Source organism: Egretta garzetta, unplaced genomic scaffold (assembly GCF_000687185.1).
Source record: "Egretta garzetta isolate BGI_Z169 unplaced genomic scaffold, ASM68718v1 scaffold42, whole genome shotgun sequence".
Classification (NCBI taxonomy): Eukaryota; Metazoa; Chordata; class Aves; order Pelecaniformes; family Ardeidae; genus Egretta; species Egretta garzetta.
This window is the reverse complement of record NW_009258782.1, coordinates 226,590-239,070: the sequence shown is the minus strand read 5'-3', so window position 1 is coordinate 239,070 and position 12,481 is coordinate 226,590. Positions and strand designations below refer to the sequence as shown.

At 43.5% G+C, this 12,481-nt stretch overlaps 1 protein-coding gene across 18 annotated transcripts in view; it reads right to left on the bottom strand.

Moving 5' to 3' along the window:
• NPRL3 (NPR3 like, GATOR1 complex subunit) overlaps window positions 1-12,481 on the bottom strand; it is a 57,166-nt gene that overhangs the window by 36,326 nt on the left and 8,359 nt on the right. For 9 of the 18 annotated variants that reach the window (XM_035889120.1, XM_035889107.1, XM_035889105.1 and 6 more), the window contains 4 exons: window positions 10,805-10,934; window positions 7,581-7,655; window positions 3,315-3,468; window positions 2,409-2,490 (listed from right to left, as the gene is read on the bottom strand). In XM_035889120.1, the coding sequence (XP_035745013.1) occupies window positions 2,409-2,490; window positions 3,315-3,468; window positions 7,581-7,655; window positions 10,805-10,888 (395 nt within the window). In that variant the 5' untranslated portion in view covers window positions 10,889-10,934. Of the gene's footprint in view, window positions 1-2,408; window positions 2,491-3,314; window positions 3,469-6,384; window positions 6,483-7,580; window positions 7,656-9,064; window positions 9,166-10,625; window positions 10,711-10,804; window positions 10,935-11,299; window positions 12,055-12,123; window positions 12,431-12,481 lie in introns of those variants that run through there. The other 9 variants (XM_035889110.1, XM_035889111.1, XM_035889112.1 and 6 more) reach the window with 8 other exon arrangements.

The window sequence follows — 12,481 nt, the reverse complement described above, 5'->3', positions numbered from 1 at the left end:
GTTGTCAGTTTAATAATACTCCATTACTCTAGCGGCAATAATGTTACAGTCAAGATGACCTGGCTGTTGATTCCCGCCTTATAAAACACAGGCATTTCATTCAAAACGCAAGGGACATTTTGAAGTACAAAAAGATTCACACACTTGTGGTTTTGTACAAACCAACTTGCTAAGGGACATGTTGGGTCCTGCCTGGAATATCAGCACCATCTACAGGAAACCCAGGGCTAGACAGCACCCCTGGAGCAACTGTGATAATTCAAGAGGCCTTTGACTGGCATTGCAGAAATCAGCTGACACTAGGAAATGTGTCGAATGAGCAAATCTCAAATGGAGAGCTGGGTTCCCATCTGCAATTCAAAGTGCTCCCCTATGCCAAAGGCTACGCCAGAAGTATCTGTATATTTAAAACAGCACACTGTCACTGCCTGCATTTCCAGCAGACTTTTCTCCTCTACAAGAAACAGAACGAACCTTTCAATCTTTCCTTTTAGGTCATTCTCACTCCTCCACACTCCCTAGGTGGCCCAAATCCTTCCTGAAATGTGGTGCCCAAAACTGGCTACAGTATTCATTACAGCAGGGGATTTACAATCCGGAGCAGGATTGGTTCCCATCTTACAGACGAGACCTTTTTTTATGCATTCTTACCTATTTGCTTTTTCCACATCACTTGTGACCAACCCTCATTTCATAAAAGACCACACAAGCTTCACTCCAGAGGTGTTGCCATTCAGGAATTCTTCATCTCAAGAATTGCAGAATAAAAATCCTATTTCTAGACCATTTCTTCTACTTGACCAAAAAATTATTCTAATTCTATGCCTGTCCGGCAAGGTACTACAGCAGGTGTAATAAGCATATTTCCTATTCTCTCATATGAAGCATTAATGGAAAAATACTGCAGAACACCACCTTATTACCCAGCCAGCCAACGGCACTGTTAGCTGCTCTTCAGATAGAGCTTTCCAATCAAATGCACAGACATTTTATATTTTTACCGACAGCTGCATTTGCTTATGACAATGTCATCCAAAACTGTCAAAATACAACTTGCACCACTTCTCCCTGACGCACAATGCCTAAATGAGGGGCACGCTGCCTTGTTTTAAATCTGGGGGGCAGCACCACTGGGTGTTCCTCTGTGGTCAGTCTATTCCTCCTTATTTCATGGAAGGGTTGTATTAACACTCTCCATGAGCTTGGGCTGTATGTTCCCTCAGTCAGAGCTAAGTGCCACAAGATGTCACTGTGTCACTAAATGTTTGGAAACGAGATCAGGGTTTTACCCAGTCACAAAGACATGGCCCTAGAGGGACAGAGAAAAGTAGTAGGTGAAGTTTAATAGTACAATTACAGGCTACATAAAAAATGTCATATTTTAAAATTTAGTATGGGTTTGGAGAGTTGTATTGAACAATACACAACATTCCCTCCAAACTGGCTGAAATTCACAGCTCTTGATCATAATGAAGAACAGCGTATTACAAGTTTTCTAACGTGCTCTGCAATCACTAAATTATTTAGGCTCTCAGTGCGTTACCTTGCAGGGCTTTGCAATTATTCCCTTTGTACAAAGGGAACCACAATCCTAGGGAGGCTACAGGGTTTGTCTAATATCATACGACGTGCTCTACAGTCAATCAAGGAACTCAAAGAGTCATTCTCCCAAGCCCTGACAAATGCCGTAACCAAGGGGCAAATCATCTTCCTCCCCACCAAAACCTTCTGTGCTCCTTTGTCAAGGTCTTTCATCAAGCGCATATCCCAAATGGAGGTGTCTGCTCTGCGTGAGGAGTCAGCCCTGACGAGCTGTCAGAGCAGAAGTCCACTGGGGTTGGTTGCTGGCTCCTGCTGAAATTCAACACTAACTCCACGCTCTTTTGAAATCCTTGCCAGAACTTTTAATCTAGTCAAGAAACAGCATGTTACACTTTCCATTCTGCTGAAAGTCTCACCGCTTCATCCAAATTCACTGTCCAGACATGCACAGTGTAACCAAATGAAGCCAGGGCAGCACCTGACTTGCCATCAGTGCTAGATGCAGCATTTTTCTGTTAGCTGCAGGTTTAGAGCACTTCTACAGCAATATGATATTCATATTATGACACTTTTCAATTCACAATTCACTTATCATTATGTGCCTCTGTGCTAAGGAAGAAAATAATAATTCTTAAAGCTGTGACAGACATCACCGACTTTTAAGAACCACGACATATCCAAAAGTCAGGACAGCAATTCTGCAAACATTACACCTGACAGCTAGCCTTCACATCGCTCCACCTGGTCTAAAACCCAAATCCCAATGAGTCAACGGCATGAAGAGGTGGATAATATCCTAAGGAACAAGGCCAAGAGGTTTCAGTGAGAAGCAGCATACTATGAGCTAGGACGAAAATCCCACTTACCTGTCATATGTCTCTTTGAGATCTCTGGCCAGTTTGCACTTGGGTAGGATGTGATGAAAAGGTGACTGTGGCCCTTCTGTGGCTATGGAAAATTTCAAAACAAGAAAGCAAACAACTAATTTCAAAGCAAAGAAGAGTTTCCTCTTCCCCCACTAGGTATCAACCGGTACCTTAGGGACAGAATCCATATCTTTTTAATCTGCAATTATCTTTCAAAGCTTTTACAGTAACTCAAGTTACATGTTAAAACAATAGCAGTGAATTATTACCAGCTTCTCCTAAACCTCAACTCAGTTAAGCACACGTAACTGAGAATTTGACAAGTGATGATTTTGAGTTTTTTGGTTTTATATGTGTTAGTTTTAATTTTTAATGCTTGCAGCAAGATGATGCATCACTGTCAGATAGAGTTCACCTTAAACAGTGCACATTAGTAAATTGCTCTGACGTACAGTCTATAAAAATGCTCTGTAACTATTTGCTAGCCGTGGTAACAACATGTAAGAGTCAAGTTTCCACACAAGAAGTCTGGTGACTCAGCACGCAGCATTAAAGCATGGGAAACTTGCTCTAGGTTGAGTGAAGCAGGCTACATAAGAGTTCTTCCATCTCAGCCTGACAGGCAGATCCAAATGTGATGGTTCAGTGCGCATTCTCCAGTGATCACACTGAACTGAGCTAGCAAGGAAAGGAAAGGAAAGAAGCTTCTTCACTTCTAAATCTGACATCTCTGCATAGGGATAGTGATCTTGGATGAGGCAAAACGCAGTCAAAAGCTGTCAGAATGCTAAAGAGCACCAAAACTTGTTCATACTGATCCCAGCCACAAAAGGCACAATCAGCACTTGTCTGAAAACATGTTCCTGGACAAACATATTCCTGCACAAAGCTAAGCTCAGCACTCACTTTCTGACATGGCAGACACTTCATCCTGAATAGCCAAGATCAGCTTGGCCTCCCTGGTCAGGTATTGGCAGCGGCGCTCCTCGTGCTGCAAGACTATGGCGATTCTTCGGGAGAGGTTGTGTAAGCAGTTTATCACGGATGGATCTGCATTGGCCTACAGGCAACACAGAAAAGAAACACGTCGGTCATTCAGCTACAATCACATATATGGAACTACAGTGATGGATGAGTAGTCAAAAATCATCATCTTCAGTAGATATCAAAAGTCAGCCTCTTTGGCAACTGGCAAAAAAAAGGTATTTTCTTGAGCAGCAACAAAGCACAAGCTCAGAGATGTCCAAAGGTAATGAGAAGACTCAGGGATTTCTAAGCTTGTCTACATGCATCAAATGACCACAGCACCTGGAGTATGATACTCCTATCTGGTTTAATTTTTCCAGTTGTTAACGAGTCTTCTGCTAGCAGAGGGACCAAAGAGCTCAATTTCACACCGTGAGAAAAGAAAGTGTCAAGCTATTTGAAAACGCAGAATATCACGATGTTCAGGTTAAATGCAGTGGGAGTATAAGGACTGCAGTGCCTTTAACACAGCCCATTCACTCCATGTTGCTATACTGATGTTTGTTTGTACATACTGACAAGACAGTAACTGGGTAAGAATGACCAGCACACGATCAATAATTTGATCCCAAACCAGAACGAATTTGGATTTATGCTCCCAAGCGTTTCACAAATATGGCTTATTACTAACACTGCATTCGTGCAAGTCCCAGAATGAAAGTGCTGGAAAAATCTATCATGTAAGTACAGCTGACAAGGGGAGGGTCTCAGTGGCTCCAGTCTGAGTAAGCAGCTGCTTCATGTTTGTTAAGACATTTAAAGGAATTTACGATTCTAGCAAGTGATAACTTGGCATTCAAAGTAGCAAACCATGAGTCATCATTTTTGGACTCCACGGTTCTTTTTTTAACCCTGAAGCTTAAACACAGCAGGATCGGTGCTGATTACAGCACTGGGGACTTTGCCTGCTCTGTCTGCCCACTGCAGATGGACTCTCATCTTTATCTCAGAATGCCTCCACCCACCCTCTGCAGTGCACTACACCATGCTAGGAAAAAATTTCCACTTGCTTCTTGCACAGCACTTTCCAGAAACTCGACAGCTCTCTCTGAACTAAGAGCGTCTCATTTGGCAAACATGATTTAGCGCTGCATGACACACACAATTACATCAGCATCATCACAGCGCCGAAACGCAGAAAAAGCAAGTTTTCCTAGGAGAACCACTAGAAACTAGAGTCTAGAAAAATGTGGGCTGGATATAGTCTTCGCTGCACTTCACTAAGCCTTTGCAATACTGTGAATGAAGGAGCACTGGTTGTAACACTTCTGCTTCCACATGACTCACAGTGCATGAATGGTTGTGTTTGCATGTGCATCTACACACGCTTACCTCCAACCAGAGTACGGTGCTTTGCCAACACACCAAAACAACAAAATTCTTGAAGCTAATGTCTCTTAATGTGTGAAATCTAAAATCAACTCCTGTATTGCAAATTCAGCACTTCCTGACCTATGAATGTCCCAAATCACAAGAACACTGGATCCCCAGCAGAACTCAGCAAACGATTTCTTGCTTGATTCAGGCTGATTGCTGGGATAACTGTCTTGTGCAAAACCTTGCTCTTCAACTGAGGACAAGCCATCCAGACTGTGGCCGTGTCTGTGTTAGTCACCACTGGAAAGCTAGCGGTAAGAAAAGTACCAGTGCTAAAAAAAAAAAAAAAAAAAAAAGGCCATTTCACAAGCAGGGAGCTGGAGGCTTTTAAATCATGACATCATATCCAGTCGAGCAACAATCAACCATTTCTGTAAAGACAGCTATTCCAACTACCTCGTTTTTAAAATGTTCCTTCATATGTGTACATGCCACACAAATAATATGATGGCTCCACAGATGCAACCTGTGGGCTGGGGAGAGAAAGCCAGAGCTCGGAAATCAAATAATGCTCGAACATAATGAAATTTCTAGGGTTTTATACCACCTAATTAGCCAAGCCAGGATCCCTTAACACAGATACCAACATCTAGTCACTAGAGTACACATGAAAAAAAATTCCAATCAAAAACTACATATTTGCTCCAGGTTCTTGTTGAGCATCAAAACCTACTTATTCTTCTCTTGTACCTTCTTCTCATTTATAATGCTACAGCTGCTGCTCCCTGACACTCTCTCTTTACAGTGATCTCATTGCTAAGAGGAGGCAGCTTTCAAACGCTGCCCATTTAATTATAAAAAAAAAGCCTAGAGGCACTGAGCAAAGCCACATGTCTCCGTATCATACAGCATGACTAAGGGCTCAAAACAGTGCTGTTCTGAGCCAGAGTAGGTTTCTGAATGACTGCACTGAGCAAGCTTGGGTTGACCAAGGCCACGGTGGGGACCCAACTCTTCAGGCTGGCCAAGCACTGTCCACGCTGCCTGCCGCCTCTGCTTCTGGAGCAGAACCGACCACCAAGGTCCGAGCTGCATGGAGTCACAGGGGCTCGGCAACGTGCGAGTGCAGCTGGGTGGGTTTGGTCCTGTCCTGGGCAGGAATGGAGCAGTCACCTACAGAGAGCAGCATCTGACACACAGGACAGTCAGACCCAGGCTGTCATCTTGCACAGCTGAGCTTGACAAGCCTCAGTTGCACGGTCTAGAAAAATCACAGCAGATTACCAGTTCACTAATAACAGAAGACAAGACACATACAGGACTTGCAACTGGGTTCATATCTATTTTGCAAAGTGACTTCTTGCATGCCTTTACACTCTGGGTACATAAAACCAAAAACTCTAGAAAATGTCCTGAAGAGAACAACTGTAATTGTTTTCCACTCGGCTGGAAAACTTTCCCACTTGTCGGTGTCATATTCTACATTGTTTAGGTTTGTTGTTTCAAACTAAAATATCCCAATGGAATCAGACACTGAATGTCTTACAAGAGATTACTGGAACGTGAGCCTACTGCATTCTCTTATATCTCCAAAGCACATCCCGCTGTCAGATGGAGTGAAGACAGTCCTTACCCTTAGTGCAAAGACCACGTTGAAGAGAATCATAGTGGGCATCTCTCTCTTTGGTGAAGGATCAGTTTTGGATACCTGAAAAATATTTTTTAAAAAATCCCATAGGCTAGTGTCACTTGGATCCAGTAACAAAGAAAAAGAAAAAAAGAAAAAAAAGACAGACAAGCTACCTAATTAGCCAAGCCAGGATCCCTTAACACAGATACCAACATCTAGTCACTAGAGTACACATGAAAAAAAATTCCAATCAAAACCTACATATTTGCTCCAGGTTCTTGTTGAGCATCAAAACCTACTTATTCTTCTCTTGTACCTTCTTCTCATTTATAATGCTACAGCTGCTGCTCCCTGACACTCTCTCTTTACAGTGATCTCATTGCTAAGAGGAGGCAGCTTTCAAACGCTGCCCATTTAATTATAAAAAAAAAGCCTAGAGGCACTGAGCAAAGCCACATGTCTCCGTATCATACAGCATGACTAAGGGCTCAAAACAGTGCTGTTCTGAGCCAGAGTAGGTTTCTGAATGACTGCACTGAGCAAGCTTGGGTTGACCAAGGCCACGGTGGGGACCCAACTCTTCAGGCTGGCCAAGCACTGTCCACGCTGCCTGCCGCCTCTGCTTCTGGAGCAGAACCGACCACCAAGGTCCGAGCTGCATGGAGTCACAGGGGCTCGGCAACGTGCGAGTGCAGCTGGGTGGGTTTGGTCCTGTCCTGGGCAGGAATGGAGCAGTCACCTACAGAGAGCAGCATCTGACACACAGGACAGTCAGACCCAGGCTGTCATCTTGCACAGCTGAGCTTGACAAGCCTCAGTTGCACGGTCTAGAAAAATCACAGCAGATTACCAGTTCACTAATAACAGAAGACAAGACACATACAGGACTTGCAACTGGGTTCATATCTATTTTGCAAAGTGACTTCTTGCATGCCTTTACACTCTGGGTACATAAAACCAAAAACTCTAGAAAATGTCCTGAAGAGAACAACTGTAATTGTTTTCCACTCGGCTGGAAAACTTTCCCACTTGTCGGTGTCATATTCTACATTGTTTAGGTTTGTTGTTTCAAACTAAAATATCCCAATGGAATCAGACACTGAATGTCTTACAAGAGATTACTGGAACGTGAGCCTACTGCATTCTCTTATATCTCCAAAGCACATCCCGCTGTCAGATGGAGTGAAGACAGTCCTTACCCTTAGTGCAAAGACCACGTTGAAGAGAATCATAGTGGGCATCTCTCTCTTTGGTGAAGGATCAGTTTTGGATACCTGAAAAATATTTTTTAAAAAATCCCATAGGCTAGTGTCACTTGGATCCAGTAACAAAGAAAAAGAAAAAAAGAAAAAAAAGACAGACAAGCTTAACTCAGTCAAATAATGTTTTCTGAGAAAAGAGAGCAGACAAATCAAATTATACCATCAAATTTGACTTGTAAAAAATAGAATTATTTTTGTTCATTCAAGTGTCAGAGCTACTCTACAATACTGCCTTTTCTGAGAAGCTGTGAAGACTTAAGCCAAAGCATTTCAGTCATGACCATGTAAATGAGTATCAGTTAAGACAGCAGTCTTACTAGGTGTCTTTACTATTGCATTTTAGCGTCATTAGGGACCCTAGGTTTAAATTCCTTAGGACAACTGTCATATATATATTGTTAACTAAAGAGAAATCCATAGATTTCTCATCCCAGGCCACACCTTTCCTTTCCTAAAATCCCCATTTGGATTGTGTCACGTTACAAACTGTTGCTTTTATCAGAAAAACTATACTCTCAAACTGCAGTACCAAAATAAAAGGTTTGATTTTCCCTTCCTGTGGGATTTCAAACACGTTCTCCAGCCCTCCCTATACTTTCTGCAGCAGAGAGCTGCACCCCTAACGCAGGTACAGACTTTCTGCTGAGGAGGGACAGTGGAAGCCAAGACGAGCAAGTTGAATTTGCACATCCAAGACCAACAACTCTGAATCGAGCAAGCGTCGCCACAAGATGGAGCACTCCATCCAATCCCAAGTGAAAACAGCTATAACCTGCCAGGCCAAACACCCAGCTAACCTCATACTAGGTCTCTACCTAATGTATGTGCATACGTAGCTAATGCAGCGCCTGAGACAGGGCAAACGCAGAGAAGCTGGCAACAGCAGAGCCGCATCCACCTCCCCTGACAGGTCCCAAGCATCAGCAACGAACTGCTCAGCAGTGAACTCTGAAAGCTGTGTGCTTTCACTCAGTAGTCTTAAAAATTAGAGAAACTAAAAGAAGTGATACATATTTTTGCTTTTTCTAAAGCCTAAGTTCGATCAAAAGGCAGTGATGGGAGGGTGGTAAAGCCAATTTACCGTTCATTTGTTCTCCTGGAGTTACAGGTTCCAGGAGGCCTTGTGAACCTCAGTAAAGACTCAAAAGCATTTCCAAGTGTAGAGACTGATCCTTTTCCTTCCTTAAAATCAAAGAAACTACCACCATTAACATCAATTGGGGTAGATTTCGTATCACCTCATGTCCAGAAAAAGGAAGAAAAGACTAAGCTGAAAAAGAAAATGCTGAAGGAACGTGAAGAATTCAAAATATTGCTACATAAAAGGCGGTCTGGCACGCAGAATTAAATGTTCATGCTCTTGTAACAACTGAATGTCATCTGAGTAAGAATTTCTTGAGCTGTCCCGTGGATTAACTTACTGCAGTATGAACTCCAAAGAAACCCAAACCAGAGACTGTCAGGTTACTCCGGTCACTGCCGTTGCTCCATGGGAAAGGAGCTCCATCTAGCTTCCTCCTAGCTGCAAAAGGGTTCCAGATTTAGACTGAAATGAACTAGCAGAGATGGCTGCCACATCTAGAAGATTCTGGACCCTAGCAAGTTCTGTGGTGCCTACTGGGGTGATAAGACACACCCAAAAAGAACATTCTATGAGAAGTAACAAAAAAGTGTTTACAGCACTTTATAACTTTGTTTCTTCAATTTTATTTAGACAAATTGAAAATGAAGAGACATTTCATGCAACGAGGAAAAAACTGACTAGAAAGTGAACGTCTAATAATATGTGGTGGAAAAATGCAAATATACATACTTTCAACCTCCTTTACACTACATTTTAGACAAGATAAGCAGAACAAAGGAATCTTATACTGTGAGAGAACTGGCCACTGCTGGCAGGGCCCTAAGGGCACCAAAAGGTCTTAATGGCCCTGACCAGCCCCAACTGGGTCCCCCCACACGCACCCTAGCCCATGACCCCAGAGGCCCATTTAAGCTCAGCCCAGGGCCTGTAGGTGTGCCTGTATCCAGCCCTGTCTGCTGGATGGACATTTGACCTACATCATGGATGGACCCTTGTTAAGTAGCACAGCGTTGTCCTCCAGCCCTGACTCTGGTTCTTTTGCTCCTGGCTGGGGTCCCTGTACGGACCCTGGTTCATCGCTTGCCTTGTCTGGGGCTGGTGATGTACTCGCACAGCTTGGAGAGACTTGAATTCTGTCTTCCAAAAAAGCTTAAACTTTTGAGGACTGAGTCTTGGTGATCCTGTGTCACATTTCTTGTAGATTCACAACTGAGTTTCCAAAGTAGAACACTAGTATCTTTTGATGCTTGAGGCCAGCTCCTTACTTGGATTAAAGCAGTCTGGTCCTCTAAATACCAAGCAGCAGCTGCCAACAATCTGTTTGCACCTCTAACTATAGATAGAAAGGATTTTTTTTCCTGAAAAAAATAAATGACTTAATAAATTTGATGAAAAATGAGACCAAAGCAGTTCAGTGACAGAGATCAGGGTTGGATTCAGAAACTACCAAAACCTAGTTCATTCTTACAGTCCATCAGGAAGAAGGAATGGGACGGGGACTATTTTACACAAAGAAGCATGTAAATTCTTTCCTAGATTTAAGCAGGACCTTTTCCATAGCCTGGGTGGCAACTGCTTTCATTCCAAGCAGCTAGAACACAGGCCACGGAGCAAGGTCTCAATGCAAACAGCAGCCTGACTTTGTCCGCAAGAAAATTTTAGACCTCTTTCAACACCCTATCTATTCCAAACAAGCCTTGTGAATCACCTTCAGCACCAGCATGAGTTAAAATTAAAGAGTTAAAAACAAGGCTGACGTAGTTTCTAGCATTTGTGAAGGTTGTGGGGCTTTTTTTAACTGCCATACTAATTAGAGGTGCTAAAAGGCTAAGTTGCAGTAACTAACATGGTGAGAAACAGCTTTTTGAGCTGGATTGCTTAGTGTTACTTCTCTTTACCCATGCTGCTTTCCTGCAGTAACCAGGAGGGGGTTTCTGTGAATCACTGACACAGCTCCCTCAGTTTGCTACTCACTGTATTTATCTGGAAGTCAGTAAAAGACAGCTTTGAACATCAGGAAGTAAAAACAGGATCAAAAGCAAACATGCACAGTCCCAGCGCGGACCTCGCACCATACCTGCCCCAGGGCATGCTGAAGCAACGTGGGATGGCCAACAAAGCGAACATTGTCAATCTTCAGTTCAAACTTTTTGCCACACATATCTGACTTGGTAGCCAAAATTGTTGCCAAGATGACATCCGAAAACCTTGAAGAGCAGAGACAGAAGTCATTACAATTTGCAAAAAGCATACCCCCAGAATATTCCTCCAAACACCGTTATATTTGACTTGTGAGTTTTAAAAGTATTGTACGTTGTGTCTAAATTGCTGTACCTGGAGCACCACCAATTATGGAAAATTAAGAACCCCTTAATTACATCTCTCTGATCATCACAATTATAAAACAGGAAGCATTCACGACAAAGACTGCAGGGTCATGCTTATTTAATTACATGCTCAGCAAAATACGTTGGAAAGATTAGATGCAGTTTGCTTAAATATAAAAACAGCTCAAGTTAGCCATTGCCTTGATTTAGCTGCAGGTTAATGAACTTACTAAGCCACTACATACCAACACAGCCTGTCACTCAAGCACAACAGAGATCTTTAAGCCACCCAGTATGGCAGAGGGGAAGGCAAGAGAGAGCTGATTCAATGAGAAGAAACGTACATCCAATGCTTGTCCCTCCTTTCCCAAATCTCATCAGTGAGACTCAAAGTCACCCACTTAACAGGTCTCAACCTGTGGTCAACAGACCACCGGCAGCCTTCTGAGAGCTGCCTGGCCTCACCTGGGCTTTCTCATTTGATAAAGCAAATGGAGAAATTCGTGACAGGGCAGGCCCTTCCCAAGGCCGACCAGGGTGTTACTGGATTGCTCTAGATTGGTGGTGGGAAGAAGGCAGCGGTGCGACAGGGGGGCAAGTATCTACAAGGAACCTGCCCTGTGAAATACAGCTACTGCTCCAAAAACGGGCAAGAATCCAGCGTGACACGGGAGGAATTCTGCAACTGCACTTTCCAATGGCCTTGCAACATTGGTCTGGTCTCTACAAACACTCATTTTCCTCAGTGGAGCTCAAATCCATAGGGAAGAGGACCTCAGTTAGCTGCTGGAGGGAGCTACTTGTTCTAGAACAGGAGCAGTGCAAGATTGGATATTAGCCAGTTCTTCCCTCATCTGATTTCTCAGAGGCTCCCACTTAACCAAATGAATTTCAAACCAGTTTCTGATGAGATCTTTTTTTTCTTTTCTTTTTTAAGAATGGAAACATTTATTTAATTTACATTCAGGGCCGTGTCCCTGCCAGACCATCCCCCTCCACCAGGCAGGTATCTCAGATAACCCCGTATCACTCAGGGAAAAGGGCAGGCGTGGGTGTGTGCTGCGCTCACCTTATCTCTCAGCCACAAGTGAGCCCTCGATGCCCAGAGAAGGAATTAATGTATCATATTCCTCGTTCACTCTCAGTGAGTTACGGAGTACTACAGAAATTAAGACAAATGCACACAGCCGGGACTTCTGCGTGTATCCATCTGCATATGGCCCCAAGGGGCATTGCTTTTATTAGACCTAGACTGAAGATGAAGGACAATGCAGGTGCTTTACGAGCTGTCAAAGCCCCCAGTGTCTGTACAAACAGGTCATCCTGACCACAGCACACTGCTTACATTTGGCTTGTGGAAGGAGCAGCTCCGTACAAACTTCCAGACCTCTGGCCTCTCTGCTCCCAAACCAGCTAAGGGTGGGGAG